The sequence below is a fragment of the Equus quagga genome, chromosome 11 (genome assembly GCF_021613505.1).
Source record: "Equus quagga isolate Etosha38 chromosome 11, UCLA_HA_Equagga_1.0, whole genome shotgun sequence".
NCBI lineage: Eukaryota > Metazoa > Chordata > Mammalia > Perissodactyla > Equidae > Equus > Equus quagga.
The window spans coordinates 87033276-87046740 of NC_060277.1; the positions used below are offsets into that span (position 1 = coordinate 87033276).

The 13465-nt window shown below is 44.0% G+C and overlaps 1 protein-coding gene across 4 annotated transcripts in view; it reads right to left on the minus strand.

Annotated features, from left to right (window-relative positions):
- Window positions 1-11788, minus strand: part of TOM1L1 (target of myb1 like 1 membrane trafficking protein) — a 61767-nt gene extending 49979 nt beyond the window's left edge. The window contains exons 1-4 of one of the 4 annotated variants that reach the window (XR_006890585.1): window positions 11548-11788; window positions 9147-9231; window positions 6911-6989; window positions 118-267 (exon numbers count right to left, since the gene is read on the minus strand). Coding sequence is in view for 2 of the 4 variants with exons in the window: in XM_046675300.1 (XP_046531256.1) it covers window positions 118-267; window positions 6911-6989; window positions 9147-9231; window positions 11548-11605 (372 nt within the window). In the remaining 2 variants the exon portion in view is untranslated. The remainder of the gene's footprint in view (window positions 1-117; window positions 268-6910; window positions 6990-9146; window positions 9232-11547) is intronic. The other 3 variants (XR_006890586.1, XM_046675300.1, XM_046675299.1) reach the window with 3 other exon arrangements.
- Window positions 11789-13465: the final 1677 nt, after the last annotated feature.

A 13465-nucleotide genomic window follows, 5' to 3' on the forward strand; every position in this document is an offset into this window, starting at 1 on the left:
CTAACAATGCTTCCTGGTTCAATCCCAGGTTTATAAAGGATCACTGAATTGGGAGGAATGTAATTAAACCTTTAATCTCAGAAATGTACCATCCCATAAGGCATACCACAGACTTACCTTAATGAAATTCAGGATTCTATTCTGAACGTCTAAAGGCAAGGTGTATCTGGGATTCAGCAGCTTGACTAGGCTATCTTTAACAAACTCCTTCTTCACAATCAGAGATTGGAAACTTGGACCACAGTTCTGCATGCACATGTCAATAAGCTAAATTGGAGAGAAAAATTAAACATTGTCTCTCTCTGGCAAAACCCCCTACTAAATATAAGGTAGAAATTGCTAAGTAATGATCTCCTGCAGTATTCTAATTAACAAACAGAATTTAGTATCTACCAAAATATGTGGCAAAAAGTTAGGTTCTAGGAATGTGAGGAAGTACAAGGCGTCATGTCACTGCTTAGAGGATGGACTCGTTGGGGAGTCAGGACATAGTTAAAGAGCATTAATAAGAATACAAGATAATAAGTGCCAAGGGCTCAGTGGGAAGTGCAAACAAAACAAATGACCCAGCTTTTCCAGAGAAGTCCTGCTCTACTTCAGTTGGCCTGGCCTTATCAATGATGACACCCCCTTTCACTGTCAAAAATGTCCTGGTCTGGATGATAAATTACACAGTCACCTTAGCAATAGACCTTTATAGGCAGATGTGATCATTTAGGACCAGGTGGTCTTAAGTCTTTTGGAAAGGGCTGGTCTTAAGCTGGGCTTTGAAAATTAAGAAAAGTATGAGTGAGCGTAGAACAACATTTTAGACAGGAAGATGGTATTAAACACACATATACGGCTGACAAAGTGTTTGAGATGTGACGAGGAAAATAAGTACTCTGGTTTGTAGAGGCTTCTTTACGTAGGCAAACTGGGGATGTGGGGGAGGTAGGATGGAAAAGTCTGAGGGGCATCTTCTGGACTGTAGAGAAATTTGTGTGGCAGTGTAGAGTTTGAACGTTATCTTGAAGGCACTAAGAAGCCACTGAGGGTTCTTGTTAGTTTGTCACCATCATACCATCACCATCTATCCTGAACTTGAGAGAAAGGTTAATGTGTGCAAAGTAATGCTCTGGAAAGGTTTTCAAGCAACACTCTACAAAGGGAAATGGATGGCAAAAGAACCTAGAATGATGGAGAAATCCAGTAGGGACCCACTAGTGCAGGCCTGAGGCAGAAAGGCCTACACTAGGATGATGTGGGGCAAGGAAGGGAAAGATATGAGAGAATCATGAAGGAGGAACTCTCAACAACTGGATGCTTGTTGAAAGAAGATGATCGAAATTTAACTAGCTGTCATTCTGCATGACTGATGGCACCTTCGATGGAAATTTGGAAGTGGATGGGGTGGAATGATTTGGCCTAGGGCAAAAATGATGGGTTGAAGTTTAGATTTTTGAGTTTAAAAGTGCTATGGACTGAATGTTTTCGTCCCTCCCAAATTCATACATTGACACCCCTAAACCCTAATGTAATGGTATTGGGAGGTGGGACCTTTGGGAGATAATTAGGTCATGAGAGTGGAGCCCTCATGAATGAGATCAGTGCCCTTATACAAAGGGATGAGAGAGATGATCTCTCTGGGCCATGTGACGATACAATGAGAAGATGGTCATCCACAAGCCAGAAAGTGGGCCCTCGCCAGACACTGGATCTGCTGGCACTTTGATCTTAGACTTTATAGCCCCAGAACTGTGAGAAATAAATGTCCATTGTTTAAGCCCGTCAGGCTATAATTTTGTTTTAGCAGCCTAACACGACCAAGACAAAAGACGGGGGGACACTCGAGCAGATATGTTTAGCCGACAGCTGCACATGCACAGCTACAGTCCAGGAGAGAGTTAGGCCAAAAGTAAGAAATTCAGGCTGCCTCGGATGAGCAGAGAAGAGGAATCGCTGAAGCAATGGGGGTCCCCTATCACACAGGCTGCAAGAACACTCAATAAAGGCAACTGAAGAGCAACAATAGAATTTTTTTTTTTTTTTGAGGAAGATCAGCCCTGAGCTAACATCTGCTGCCAATCCTCCTCTTTTTGCTGAGGAAGACTGGCCCTGAGCTAACATCCGTGCCCATCTGCCTCTACTTTATATGTGGGATGCCTGCCACAGCATGGTTTGACAAGCGGTGCCATATCTGCACCTGGGATCCGAACTGGCGAACTCCTGGCCGCCGAAGCGGAACATGCGAACTTAACCGCTGTGCCACGGCCCCGCAGCAAGAGAACTTGATGCATAAAATAAAAAGAACGCAATATTGGCAAAGTCGAAAGAGGGCAGAGTTTCTGGGAGGAGGGTGTGTCAAACAATTAAGAATATGGATTGAGAAAAACTCAGCTAGGTGTGTTGACTAGTGGGGTCATTAGTCACCTTGAAAAAGCATTTTCAATAAAGCAACATGAGCAGAAGTCAGGCTGAGAAGGAATGAGCTGGTAGTGAAGAATTGCAGAGAGTGGATTTCTAAAAGGGAGCTAAAAACAAAATTAAATCTGTAGTTTCTATGCTTCAACCTCGGTTTAGAGAGGTTACAGAAACCATAAAACAACCGGACAGGTATAATCATCTTTGCAGGAAAGCAGCCCTGAAAATTGACTTCACGCCATGCTCTGTATTATGTCACTTTAACGGCAATACAAAAAGAAGAAGGGATGAGGAATGAAAGCTGCAGTTTTAAGGACAATGTGGCTAAGAAGGCGATCAGAAAATACAGATGCTGAGCACATGCGGCTCTGTGAAGCACAGGGACGACCTTCAAGGCAAAGGAAACTAAAAACAAAATCCAAAATCTACTAAGAGGAATCTATTTTAACGCAAGTTGTCTAGAGAAAGACAAGCTGAAAAGTTGAATAACAAATGACTTTTTGCTTGATATGTTATTATGATGAGTTTTTCTGGTGAAACGTTGAGAGGAAAAGTGCCTTTAGTTCAAAGGGAATTTATAGAAATACTTCATCCAACTGGTTACGCAGTCTTACACAAGATATCTAGCCTCCAAGCCTCATTTTCCCTAAATGAATGGGGAATTTCTTGCTAACTATGCCACAAACCGATTTTTATCTCTGGAGCACCAAGATTTTATGGTCATGGGTAACAGTCCCAGGAGGTTACCTGCACAAAATCAAAGAGTCAACATGAAACGCTAACATGTTAACATCTAGAGATCACAAATCATGCCCTTTGTGTTTTCCCATTGTAATCTAGATTGTCAGGACTAAGGACTTCTATATCACCTCTTCCATTACGTCACCAGTCCCTCTTTCACCCCAGCCCACTCAGATAAGCAATAAAACCTGTTGTGGCAAATGGGAAAAATTAAATACATTGCTTTTATACATTTTGAAATTGGGTGTTACTGCAATGTATGTATTGAGGACACCAAGACAACCAAGGAGGACAACCAAGAAACCTTAACCTGAGGCAGGATAGACAACCTAAGAGTCAGAGACTAAGTGTGACGACTTCAGGCTTCACCCACCTCCTATTGTGCTTGGCTGGGCAAGTCACTTATCCTTACCAAGGCTCAGTATCCTCATCTGCAAAATGGGCAGAATACCTCCCTCTAGAGACTTCTTATAAGGCTTAAGTGAATATAAAGTATATAAAGAGCTTGACACACAGCAGGACCTTAGTAAATGGTAACTATTTTGATCATCTCTTCCACGGATAACTTCCTGTTGGGGAGAATATGTTGATTAGCTGTATAAGTATTCTTTTCAGAATGGCTGGAAGAGAAAGAGCTACTTGGTAGTTTTAGTTCTCACAAAAAATTTCTAAAGCCAAGCATGGTAAACCAGGCTTTGGGGTCACCCAGAGCAGGAGACCACACCAAGAGAAGGCCACCCTAGGGGATGAGCTTACTGGACAACAGGCTCCTAGAGAAACAAATGCCTTTTATTCTAATTCTCAAGGCCCCGTATCTCACCACCTAGGGGGTGCTCCACAAAGGCCTGTTAATTAACTGATTCCCAGGAATCTGTTCAACCACTTTCCATTTGACAATAATATCATCTTGCTGAGAGTTATCACAATTCACTCATTCAAGATAAGGCTAGCCTCTGGCTAAGAGTTATAAAGCCTGGTTACAAAACGCTTTTTATAAAACAAAACAAAACCACTGGCTTCTTGACAGAACTGCTTCACCAACTGATGGTAGGAAATCACAGTCTAGTCGGATCCCATCAAAGGCCTAATCAAGGCTAACAAGTCCACGGGGAACCCAAATGACAGATAATACAAAGAATATTGATGGGGCCGGCCCAGTGGTATAGCAGTTAAGTGCACACGTTTTACTTCGGCGGCCTGGAGTTCGCTGGTTCGGATCCCGGGTGCAGACATGGCACTGCTTGGCAAGCCATGCTGTGGTAGGCGTCCCACGTATAAAGTAGAGGAAGATGGGCACAGATGTTAGCTCAGGGCCAGTCTTCCTCAGCAAAAAGAGGAGGATTGGCAGTAGTTAGCTCAGGGCTAATCTTCCTCAAAAGAAAAAAAAAGAATATTGATAATTAACTTTGACAGGCTCTCATCACTTCATAGTGATAAAATGGAAATGTCCTATGTGGGGATTCATTTCTAAAGAGTTTATTGGTAAACATATAATTGCCTTTGACAGACATTGGATGATTCTTTCTGTGACTAATTTCCGTCATAATTAAGTCTGGCTTAAGTTAATATTAAAGTCAGTTCTGAGGCCTTAAACATATCTCCATAATGGAGTTGTCTGAGGTGAGGTGAGCAGGCCACTGAATAGACAACTTGGGGACATCTGCATGAAGCTAATCAGGAGTCAAAGCCCTATTTAAAGAAAATCCAAGAAGTAGGTACCTTAATGAACTCTGACCCTAACAAGGAGGGGCTAGTCTGATCCCCAACCTGTGACTCTCACCTTTATCCTGGCCCAGGTTTTAGGTGCGCTTGTTCTCACATACTGCTGTGGAAATCACAAGGTGGAGGATGTACAGTTATGAGGTGGAACAGGTCATGGGAACAGGCAGCTAGCTGGTAGTAAGTCTTGAGAGCTCAGACTACCTGAAGGGAAGAAAGAGTGGGAACCCAAAGAGCAATGAAGGGCCAGAAGACACAACACTCTGGAATAACCCAGCTTCCTCAAGGTCCTGGTTCATCCTCAGAAGGAAGGAACCATGATGAAGGAAGATATGAAGATATGGATGAGATGCAACCACAGAAATGTCAAGAGGGCTGCGTACAACAGAGAAAGAGACAAACCCATTATATAGAATAAACAACTGTAAGAAGGTGAGATACCACAGGCTGAAATACAGAAGGTGGCGGAAATTCATTGTCTGCCTCTATCTTCCTCAGTCGATTCTCCTAACCTCCAGCAGCCTTGGGAAGGCTAGTGGATCCTATATTCACCTCATTGTAGGGCACAGCCACATATCTTTCTACCCCAACTCTACAGTACATTCCATTAGCCTTTGAGTCTTCCTGGATACTAGGAGAGTAGGATGGGGCTGAAGGACACTCAGTCATTAATTCAGTCGACACCTGATACACTGATGTACTGGGTCTTGCAGCACATACCAAGGAGTTGAAGACACAAATGAAAAACAGTAGCCCATTCTTTCAAGGGGCTTGATTTATTCTGAGAAGCAAGGGAGTACCGGGCAAGGGCATGGCTTTTAGAATCCGAGGACCAGGTTGAAATCTTGCCTATGCCACTCAAATCTTGTGGGGGAAAAAAAATCACAACCTCACTTAGTCTCAGTTTCTTTATCTGTGAAATAGAGTTAATAACACAACTACTTCACAGAGCTGTCAAGAGCATCAATCAGGCTCCAGGCAAAGGTTTATTTCCATTAGGGACCCTTTGTCGTGATACTTCTACTGAAGTTCCCTCCATTCTGTGACCTCCCTGAGGTGGCTGCTATGAGTAAAGGACAGGGAAGAGGTCAAAAGAAGGTGAAGGAGGAAAATGCCTCTAAAAATAGTTTCGATTCAGATGCCAACTTGAAGGGTTTCTTCAGTGATAGCATCATCGAGACTGTTCAATTCAATTCTTCTCAGTTACTCTGGAAGGAAGCAAGAGGTGATAAATTTTCTCCCCCAAGAATCTAGAAGACGAGAGCTGCCCTCACCTCTGCCCCATAGCCTTCTTGAGAAAAACTGCCAAAGTCCCCAAGAGCAGTGTGACCCGGCTGAATGGTGCCATAACCATGCATGGCCTGGGGCTGGGCTGAGCAAACAAAGCATGCAGAAGAAATTAGAAAGCCACACAGCTCACTCTCAGGCAGCACGCAGGGCTCGCAAAACATAGCAAAGGAGAAAGGGCAACTCACCAAAGTGACTGAAGAGCTCATATGGCCAAGGATGGGGGGAAAATGGGAACAAGTCAAACGAGTGTCCACACCCAAATCACAGACAATATGGCGCATAAAAGAATTGCTTAAATCAACAAAGAACACTCTCCAAATAATACGAAGCAGAAGAACTTGGTTGAAACTTAACGAGCTGCCGGCATCTCAGAATTCCACAAGTTCAAGTGAGGGGGAAAGCTAATGGGGAGGCATCTTTCAAGACTTCAGTTCTCCCGATGTGTAACACACACACACGCTTCTCGATCGGCTCAGTATCTATAAGTTTTTAATGACCGGTTTCCATCTCCTGACCTGGGAAAACTGATTTCCCAGAAACACTCTCTTCCCACAAGATTAAATGTTATTACAATTAACAAAACTCTCAATTCAGCAATTCTCAATAAACAGTTTTAATTCACACTGTAAATAACTTTTTGCTAACCTATTAATTATCTCAGGATATTTACATCTATATATTTTTTTTACCCAAAACTAAAAATGTCACTATAGCTTGGGAAATCCCAGTCTCTTAATTATAACATTAAGGTACTTACTGACAAGGTAAGCTGGATTTCTTTATGATTGTAGTTTTTGGAAATCCTTTTCTTCAAAGCTTTTACTGCATCTTTTGGCCTACAGCAATAAATACCGGGAAATCATCAACTTAGGCGTCACTGAAAACAAGTAGTGTCTGAAAAGCAATATGCACTGTGGAAAGAGGAACGTCTAAGGAGAAGATCGAGGCCTTGGTTCTGCTGTGTGACCCTGGGCAGATCATATAACTTCTCATGCCTGTTTCCTCATATATCTCAGCAGACACCACCACCCTCCCCCTTGTGAGAATCAAATAATATAGTTACATAAGAGTATTACCTAGAAAGCACTACACGTAAAATGTACTCATATCCATCTCTTTCCATCAATGTACAGAACCAGTTTATAGGAAATGCAATTTTCAAAACAATGAAGGTTACCCATTTTAATTAAGACTATTAGTATTTCCTGAGCAGCCTATAGGCAAAAGGATGTAGGAGGAATTATGACTAACTAGGTCAATTCCTGATATGCTACAATTTTACGTTACAAAAGGAAGAACTGTGTATAAGTAGAGGGTCAAAATTTACTTTGAGATGGTCAAAAGGTACAGACTTCCAGTTACAACATAAATAAGTCACAGGGATGTAACGTACAAATGATGACCACAGTTAACACGCTGCATAGTATATTTGAAAGATGCTAAGAGAATAGATCCTAAAAGTTCTCATCACAAAAAAATTTTTTTGTAACTATATGCAGTGACGGATCTTAATTAAATGTACTTGGTAATCATTTTGTAATATATGTATGTCGTCATTATGCTGTACACTTTACACTTACACAGCGCTATATGTCACTTCTCAAAACTGAAAAAAAAAGATAGAAATCCTTTGTACATATTATCTTCCAATTTTGTTTGTTATGTTTGTGTGGACAGAATTTCTATTATATGATAATATAATTATACAGTATTACATATGCTTTCATAAAATTGTAACTATTATAAAATATTATATTATCCATATTTCTAAAAAATTCTATAAAAAATCTAAGATTAAACTCTTGGAAAAGTTTAAAAGAATAAAAATACTGTTTTAAAAGGAAAAATAATTTTACTTTGAGATTCCCTTTTTGTACTATCAGTGAAGAAATTAGTATTATCAGTGAAGAAAAGATTCACAGAGGACCCAAATATGGTAAACAAGATTATAGGGAAAACACCATAAACACTTTAAAGTACTAACCATAAGCCTTTTTCATCGATATAGTCAATTAAGTGTAACGTTTTCTTCATCAACATAAACTAAATTTCTTATGCTATCAGTTATCACTTTAATATGCATAGGAAAATTAACAGAATGGTATCGCTTATAACAACCTGTAATTCAGACTAAATTCACAAAATAGTTGGCCTTCTTAATGATTTCTTTTTAAAAACTTCAATTCTCTAAAATTTAAAAAGTATAATAAACGTTAGGATATCATTTAAGAATACAGTATGTGGGGCCAGTGGCACAGTGGCTGAGTTTGCGTACTCCACTTCAGTGGCCCAGGGTTCACAGGTTAGGATCCTGGGTGTGGACCCACACACCACTAATCAAGCCAAGCGGTAGAGGTAGCCCACATACAAAACAGAGGAAGACTGGCACGGATGCTGGCTCAGCAACGATCTTCCTCAAGCAAGAAGAGGAAGATTGGCAACAGATGTTAGCTCAGGGCAAATCTTCCTCACCAAAAAAAAAAAAAAGAATACAGCAAGAACAAGGGTGAATTGGCACTTGAAAGAAAAACTGTCTTGTGACAGGGAGAGAAAAAAAGATTGGTCGATTATTTCCTAGTTAGTAATGACCATTGCCCAGGGACAGGTCACCACCAGGAGTCCACTAGCTTCTTGATAATATTTCTCAGTTACAGTAACATAAAATACTGGCAATCAGAGCAGAGGGAATGTCTAAAGAACAGTCTCTCTCGAAATAACATGGAATCTGAGCCTCACAGAGACAAAACTTGAAACTAGTAAGGAAAAGGCAAGGAGGAGAAAAATTATAATGGCTTCTCAAATATTCCACATGCTGAAACAAGCAGCTGTTCTAATATTTGAACCACACCATGCCTTCAAAAGGCAGCAGGTGCCCAAGGGGTACAGAAAACACTCTTTCAACAAGAAAACCAAAGAGTTTGCAGGGGAAAATGCGCTGTAATTCTGATGCATCTTATCAGAGGCAAAGGGCATGAACCACACGCTGTACTCACCCGTCGTGGGCAGTGTTAATTATGTCACAGATGTGCATGAACTGGCCCCAATCTTCAGTCTGAACTCCAGCAAATGTAGCCTTTTCTACAAAGAAAGAGCTGTTGTGTTGAGTCTGAGCTACAACAAAGTAAGAAACGTCTGGTCTTCCTGAAACAATCTGCCCGCGGTTCACCAGCAAGTCCTGTCAAGTTTCTATCACCAAAAGGCCAAGAGACTTTTTTCTGAGCAACTCCCAGTAACTCAGGACTCAGTGAGCACCCAGTTCAGGGTGCTGCTGTTGCAACAGTAACGGGTGACCTATTAACAAACACTGCAGGCATGACGCCTGGCGGCAGGGCCAGGCGAGGCCCCCTAAATCTCCATCCGCCTGCCTTTCAAAGGACAGGTACTCACCTCCCGGGCAGCCACGTGCAAGGTGAAATGCACTGTGCTGAGTATTTTCTTATGCAATCTCACTGAACCCACTGTTAGAGATGAAGAAAAAGAAGTTCAGAGAGCTTGAGAAAGTTAGCCAAGGCTACACAGCTGGTACAAGGCAGAACTAGTATTCAAACCTAAGTTGTTTGATGTCAGTTTTGGTTTGTTTTTAAAAATCATTTATTCTCCTTGGAGGGAGTACTGAGGAAATGATCAGAACTACTGAAATTGTGTCCTTAAGCAGCACCTGTACCAACCAAAGCTACACCAGGCCGACCTGAATGCTCCTGGGCCTGGAACCCCATTACTAAACAATCAGATATTTTGCCCTCTCCAGATGGCCCCCTTAAGAATACAAAATGCTCTCTGGGAGGGTAAAAGAGAGCTCAACCTGAACGAGCTTAACATCTGGACTACAAGAAAGCAGATCCCTCAGCATGAAAACATGAGGTCCCAGGGGAACAAAGAGAAAAGTAAACAGGATAATGAAGGGGATGAAAGAATAAGGGTTTGGTTGGGGGAACCCCAAAGCTCAGCCTGCTTCCCATCTAGAAAAGAAGCTATTTGAATTTGGCATTCAATGGACAAAGCTAACCAACCTAGTGTGTTTAGGCACATACTGTTGTTCCTTCTGCCAGATTCCTTGCTGTTCCTCTCACCTACCCATCTTCCTAGAAAACTCCTATTCACCCTTCAAAAGCCATGACAGAGTTAATTTCTCCCTTTTCAGAAATTTTGGGTGTTGTGTATTTTTCTTGCATTGTAAAGATACCCTATTATGTTTACTACAAAACTGTGTCCATCTTCCCTACAAGATTGTGTTCCCTGAGGGTTCAGGCCAAGCGTTACCTTGACCTCACCCAGGTCCAGGCATACAGCTGGCCATTTGTAAATGTTTACTGCATTAAAGAATTAAGCAGCCTACGAAGATGCAGTCTGAATCCATTTCTGCTCAGAGCTCATTTTGATATTCAATAGGGATGTAGCCAGCAACACTAGAAAGGACCCTGGCGTCAAAGGACTGTTACTCTCACTGTTTTATAAGGGTATGGGAACTAAGGCTCAGGTTAAGTGGAGAGTTCCATGTCACACAGGAGTTAATTGAGCTGCAGCCAAAACTTTCCAAATCTCAGCCTCCTCACTATAACTCCCAGGTTCTCACGATTTCCTCAACCCCACTAAGTTCCAGATATTATCATTCTTTGCTTGGTATCCACAGGCACTAGTGCCACACCCGGTTCCCAAGGCAGGCAGGCAGGCACGGGGAGAAAACGGAGGAGCGACCTAGCACTGGGAAAACAGTCCAGTCACTGGCCTCTGCTGCCGAGGACAGTATTCAGAGTAGAACCACAGGAATGAGTTGGGCAGATACCCGCGCGGTCCCTAGCGGCCTCGAGAGGCCTCCTGTGACCCCAGATCGCTCATCTGCTCCCCTCCTTCCTCACTCCAGTGCCGAGCATTTTCATTCTCTTTGTTTAAAGAAAAAGTAACTCAGGTTGTAAGGGCTTGGCCCCAGAGAAAAATGGTTTGGAGAGACCTGCCTGTCACAGTGAGGTCACATCACTTCTTAACCGCCTTGAACCTTCTTTCCCCCCTCTGTAAAGTGGACAGAACAATACTGCGCCTTCGAGTGAACGCATTTTATGAATAGCCTTCCCCTGGCCAAAAAGTTTACGCTTTCTCCTTGTAGAGACCCAAACGCTCCACGCCTGAATCCCATGCGTGGTGCACCTGTTCGGTCCACTCCCCAGGAGATCAAAAGGGAGGGAGATTTTGAGAAGGGGGTTCTAGAAAGAGTGGCTTAAGGAAACGCCTCCGAGGCCGGGTGGAATGCAAGCGCCCTAGGAAAGTTGCAGGGGGAGGGGAGCGACTTTCCTCAAACTTGGACCAACTCTGTCCTCCGCAGGCGAGAATGGAGTCCAGCAGGAAGGGACGCCCCGCTCCCCAAAGCCTACCCGGGCATCTCCCTCCGTGCCTCCTTACCTATGAGGTGGCCCACGGAGGTCGCATAGGGATCCCGGTGACTCTTCGCAAACGCCATGGTAGCCGCAGAGAGCCGGGCCCAGGAAATCTGACTCCACCGATCTCGGGCTCCCGGCTCCACCCGCTCGGGCCCCTGGCTCCTCCTCTTCGCCCGCGCGCTTCCCGGGCTCCGGCCCAGGCTGAGTGCCTGCCTGGCCGCGGCAGGGCGCCGGGTGGGGCACCGGGGCAGGGGGACACGGGGCGGGGACCTGGGGCGCGCGCGCACCTGCCACGCGCCCCGCGGGACGGGCGCGGAGGCGGTGCTCCCCGCTCCAGGGGAGACGCGAGGCGGCGCTCCGGACCCAGGTGGCCTTCTCGTCCCCACCGAGCCGGGCTGCCCCGGAGCCGCCGCCTGGGAATTAGAGACCCAGGCTCTGATCGCGCCGCCTACGGGCAAGTTGCTCCTCTTCTCTGCGCCTCTGGCTCCTCTTCGTAGACAAGGAAATATAGGATTAATAATACAAATCTCATAATTGAGAATGAAGGACGTAAAACGCTTAGGTCAGTGTCTGACACCCACAAAATAAATATTTAAGCACAGTCTGAATGGAGTAACTAGAAAGAAATATTTGCCCCCCACCCTCGCCCCAGAGATCCGGGAGGGGAGGTGTGTCTCTTGCCGTTTAAAGCTGCAGGTAGTGTCTAGGAAGAGGGATTGGCTTCGAATTTAGGGACCTCCCAGGAGCCGGCGTCCTTTGTCTCGCCCCTATTTCCTGAGGGACCACAGGGCGCCGCCAAGCTCTCGGTTCCAGAACCCTCCCTCTTGGGAGCTGTGTTTTCCAGCGATGCTGGAAAGAGGAGAGGGGTTTTCCTTCTGCTCAGGCTGGAGTGTGTTTGGCCTTGGGACTGCTTTGGAATGTAAATCCGAACTTGAGCAGTCGAACCCCTTTCCAGCTGCCCTTTCAGAAGACGAATTTATTTCCTTTTCCTGTGCATTCAATTAACATCTGATTAGCGATGTTCACAATCTCCAGCGACGCCGGAGCCTGCTAGAGAGCGGGGTGTGTGCAGGTGATGGCAACTAGCCATAAAATGGGCTCCCTGTGCCTCCAGAGCTGGCTTCCTGTGGTCAAGTGGGCCCACTTCCACACGCCCTTCTTTGGCCCTGGGAATGCTGAGGAGAGAGATCAAGGGAGCTTCGTCTGACTTATGTCCTTAGTCTTAGATATTTTAAAATAGAAGTCAAAACCAATTGCAATGCGTGCCAAGGGGCTAACTTTTCTTTTGCTCTAATTCTGTTACAGGTTTTCCCCGCTATGTGAAGGTAGAGCATTCCTATAAGACCTTTCATAAGCCGAAAAGGCATAAAGGGAAGAAGTAATTGCCATTAATTTATATGGGAAAAAGTTTTGAGCCTTCCCAGACCGAAAAAATAACCTACCAAAATAACTGGAGATAAAGCACAGATGTGAACGCACGCACAGTTCCAAGCTACGGCGGCTTGATGCTGAGACGCTCATGTAGTTCCCGGGGACGCGGCTTGGCGGCGCCAGTCTGGCTGCTAAGGGTGTAGGCTGCGTCTATAACGGCAGGCTGCAAAAAAAAAAAAAAAAAAAAAAAAAAAGACAACATTGAATGCTTTTTTTTTCTTTCCCCCTTTTTTTTAAAAGTGAAATGCTCTTCAGATTTCTTTCAGTTAGCACAAACAGGTACTAATGTCAGATCTTTCGAAAGATCGAAGTGGCGTGAAGCGACGTTTCAGATAGCAGAGGAACCTATGTTTTTAATTTTTCTTCACCTAAGTGAGCTACTACCTGGGATCTAAAATCTAGAATGAAATATTTTTGTTGTGATGGTATTTCTAATAATGGGATGGGTCCTGCCTGTCACTCATACTCTCCACCTGTTTATCCAGGTTGAGTAGCTATTTCAGATTTTA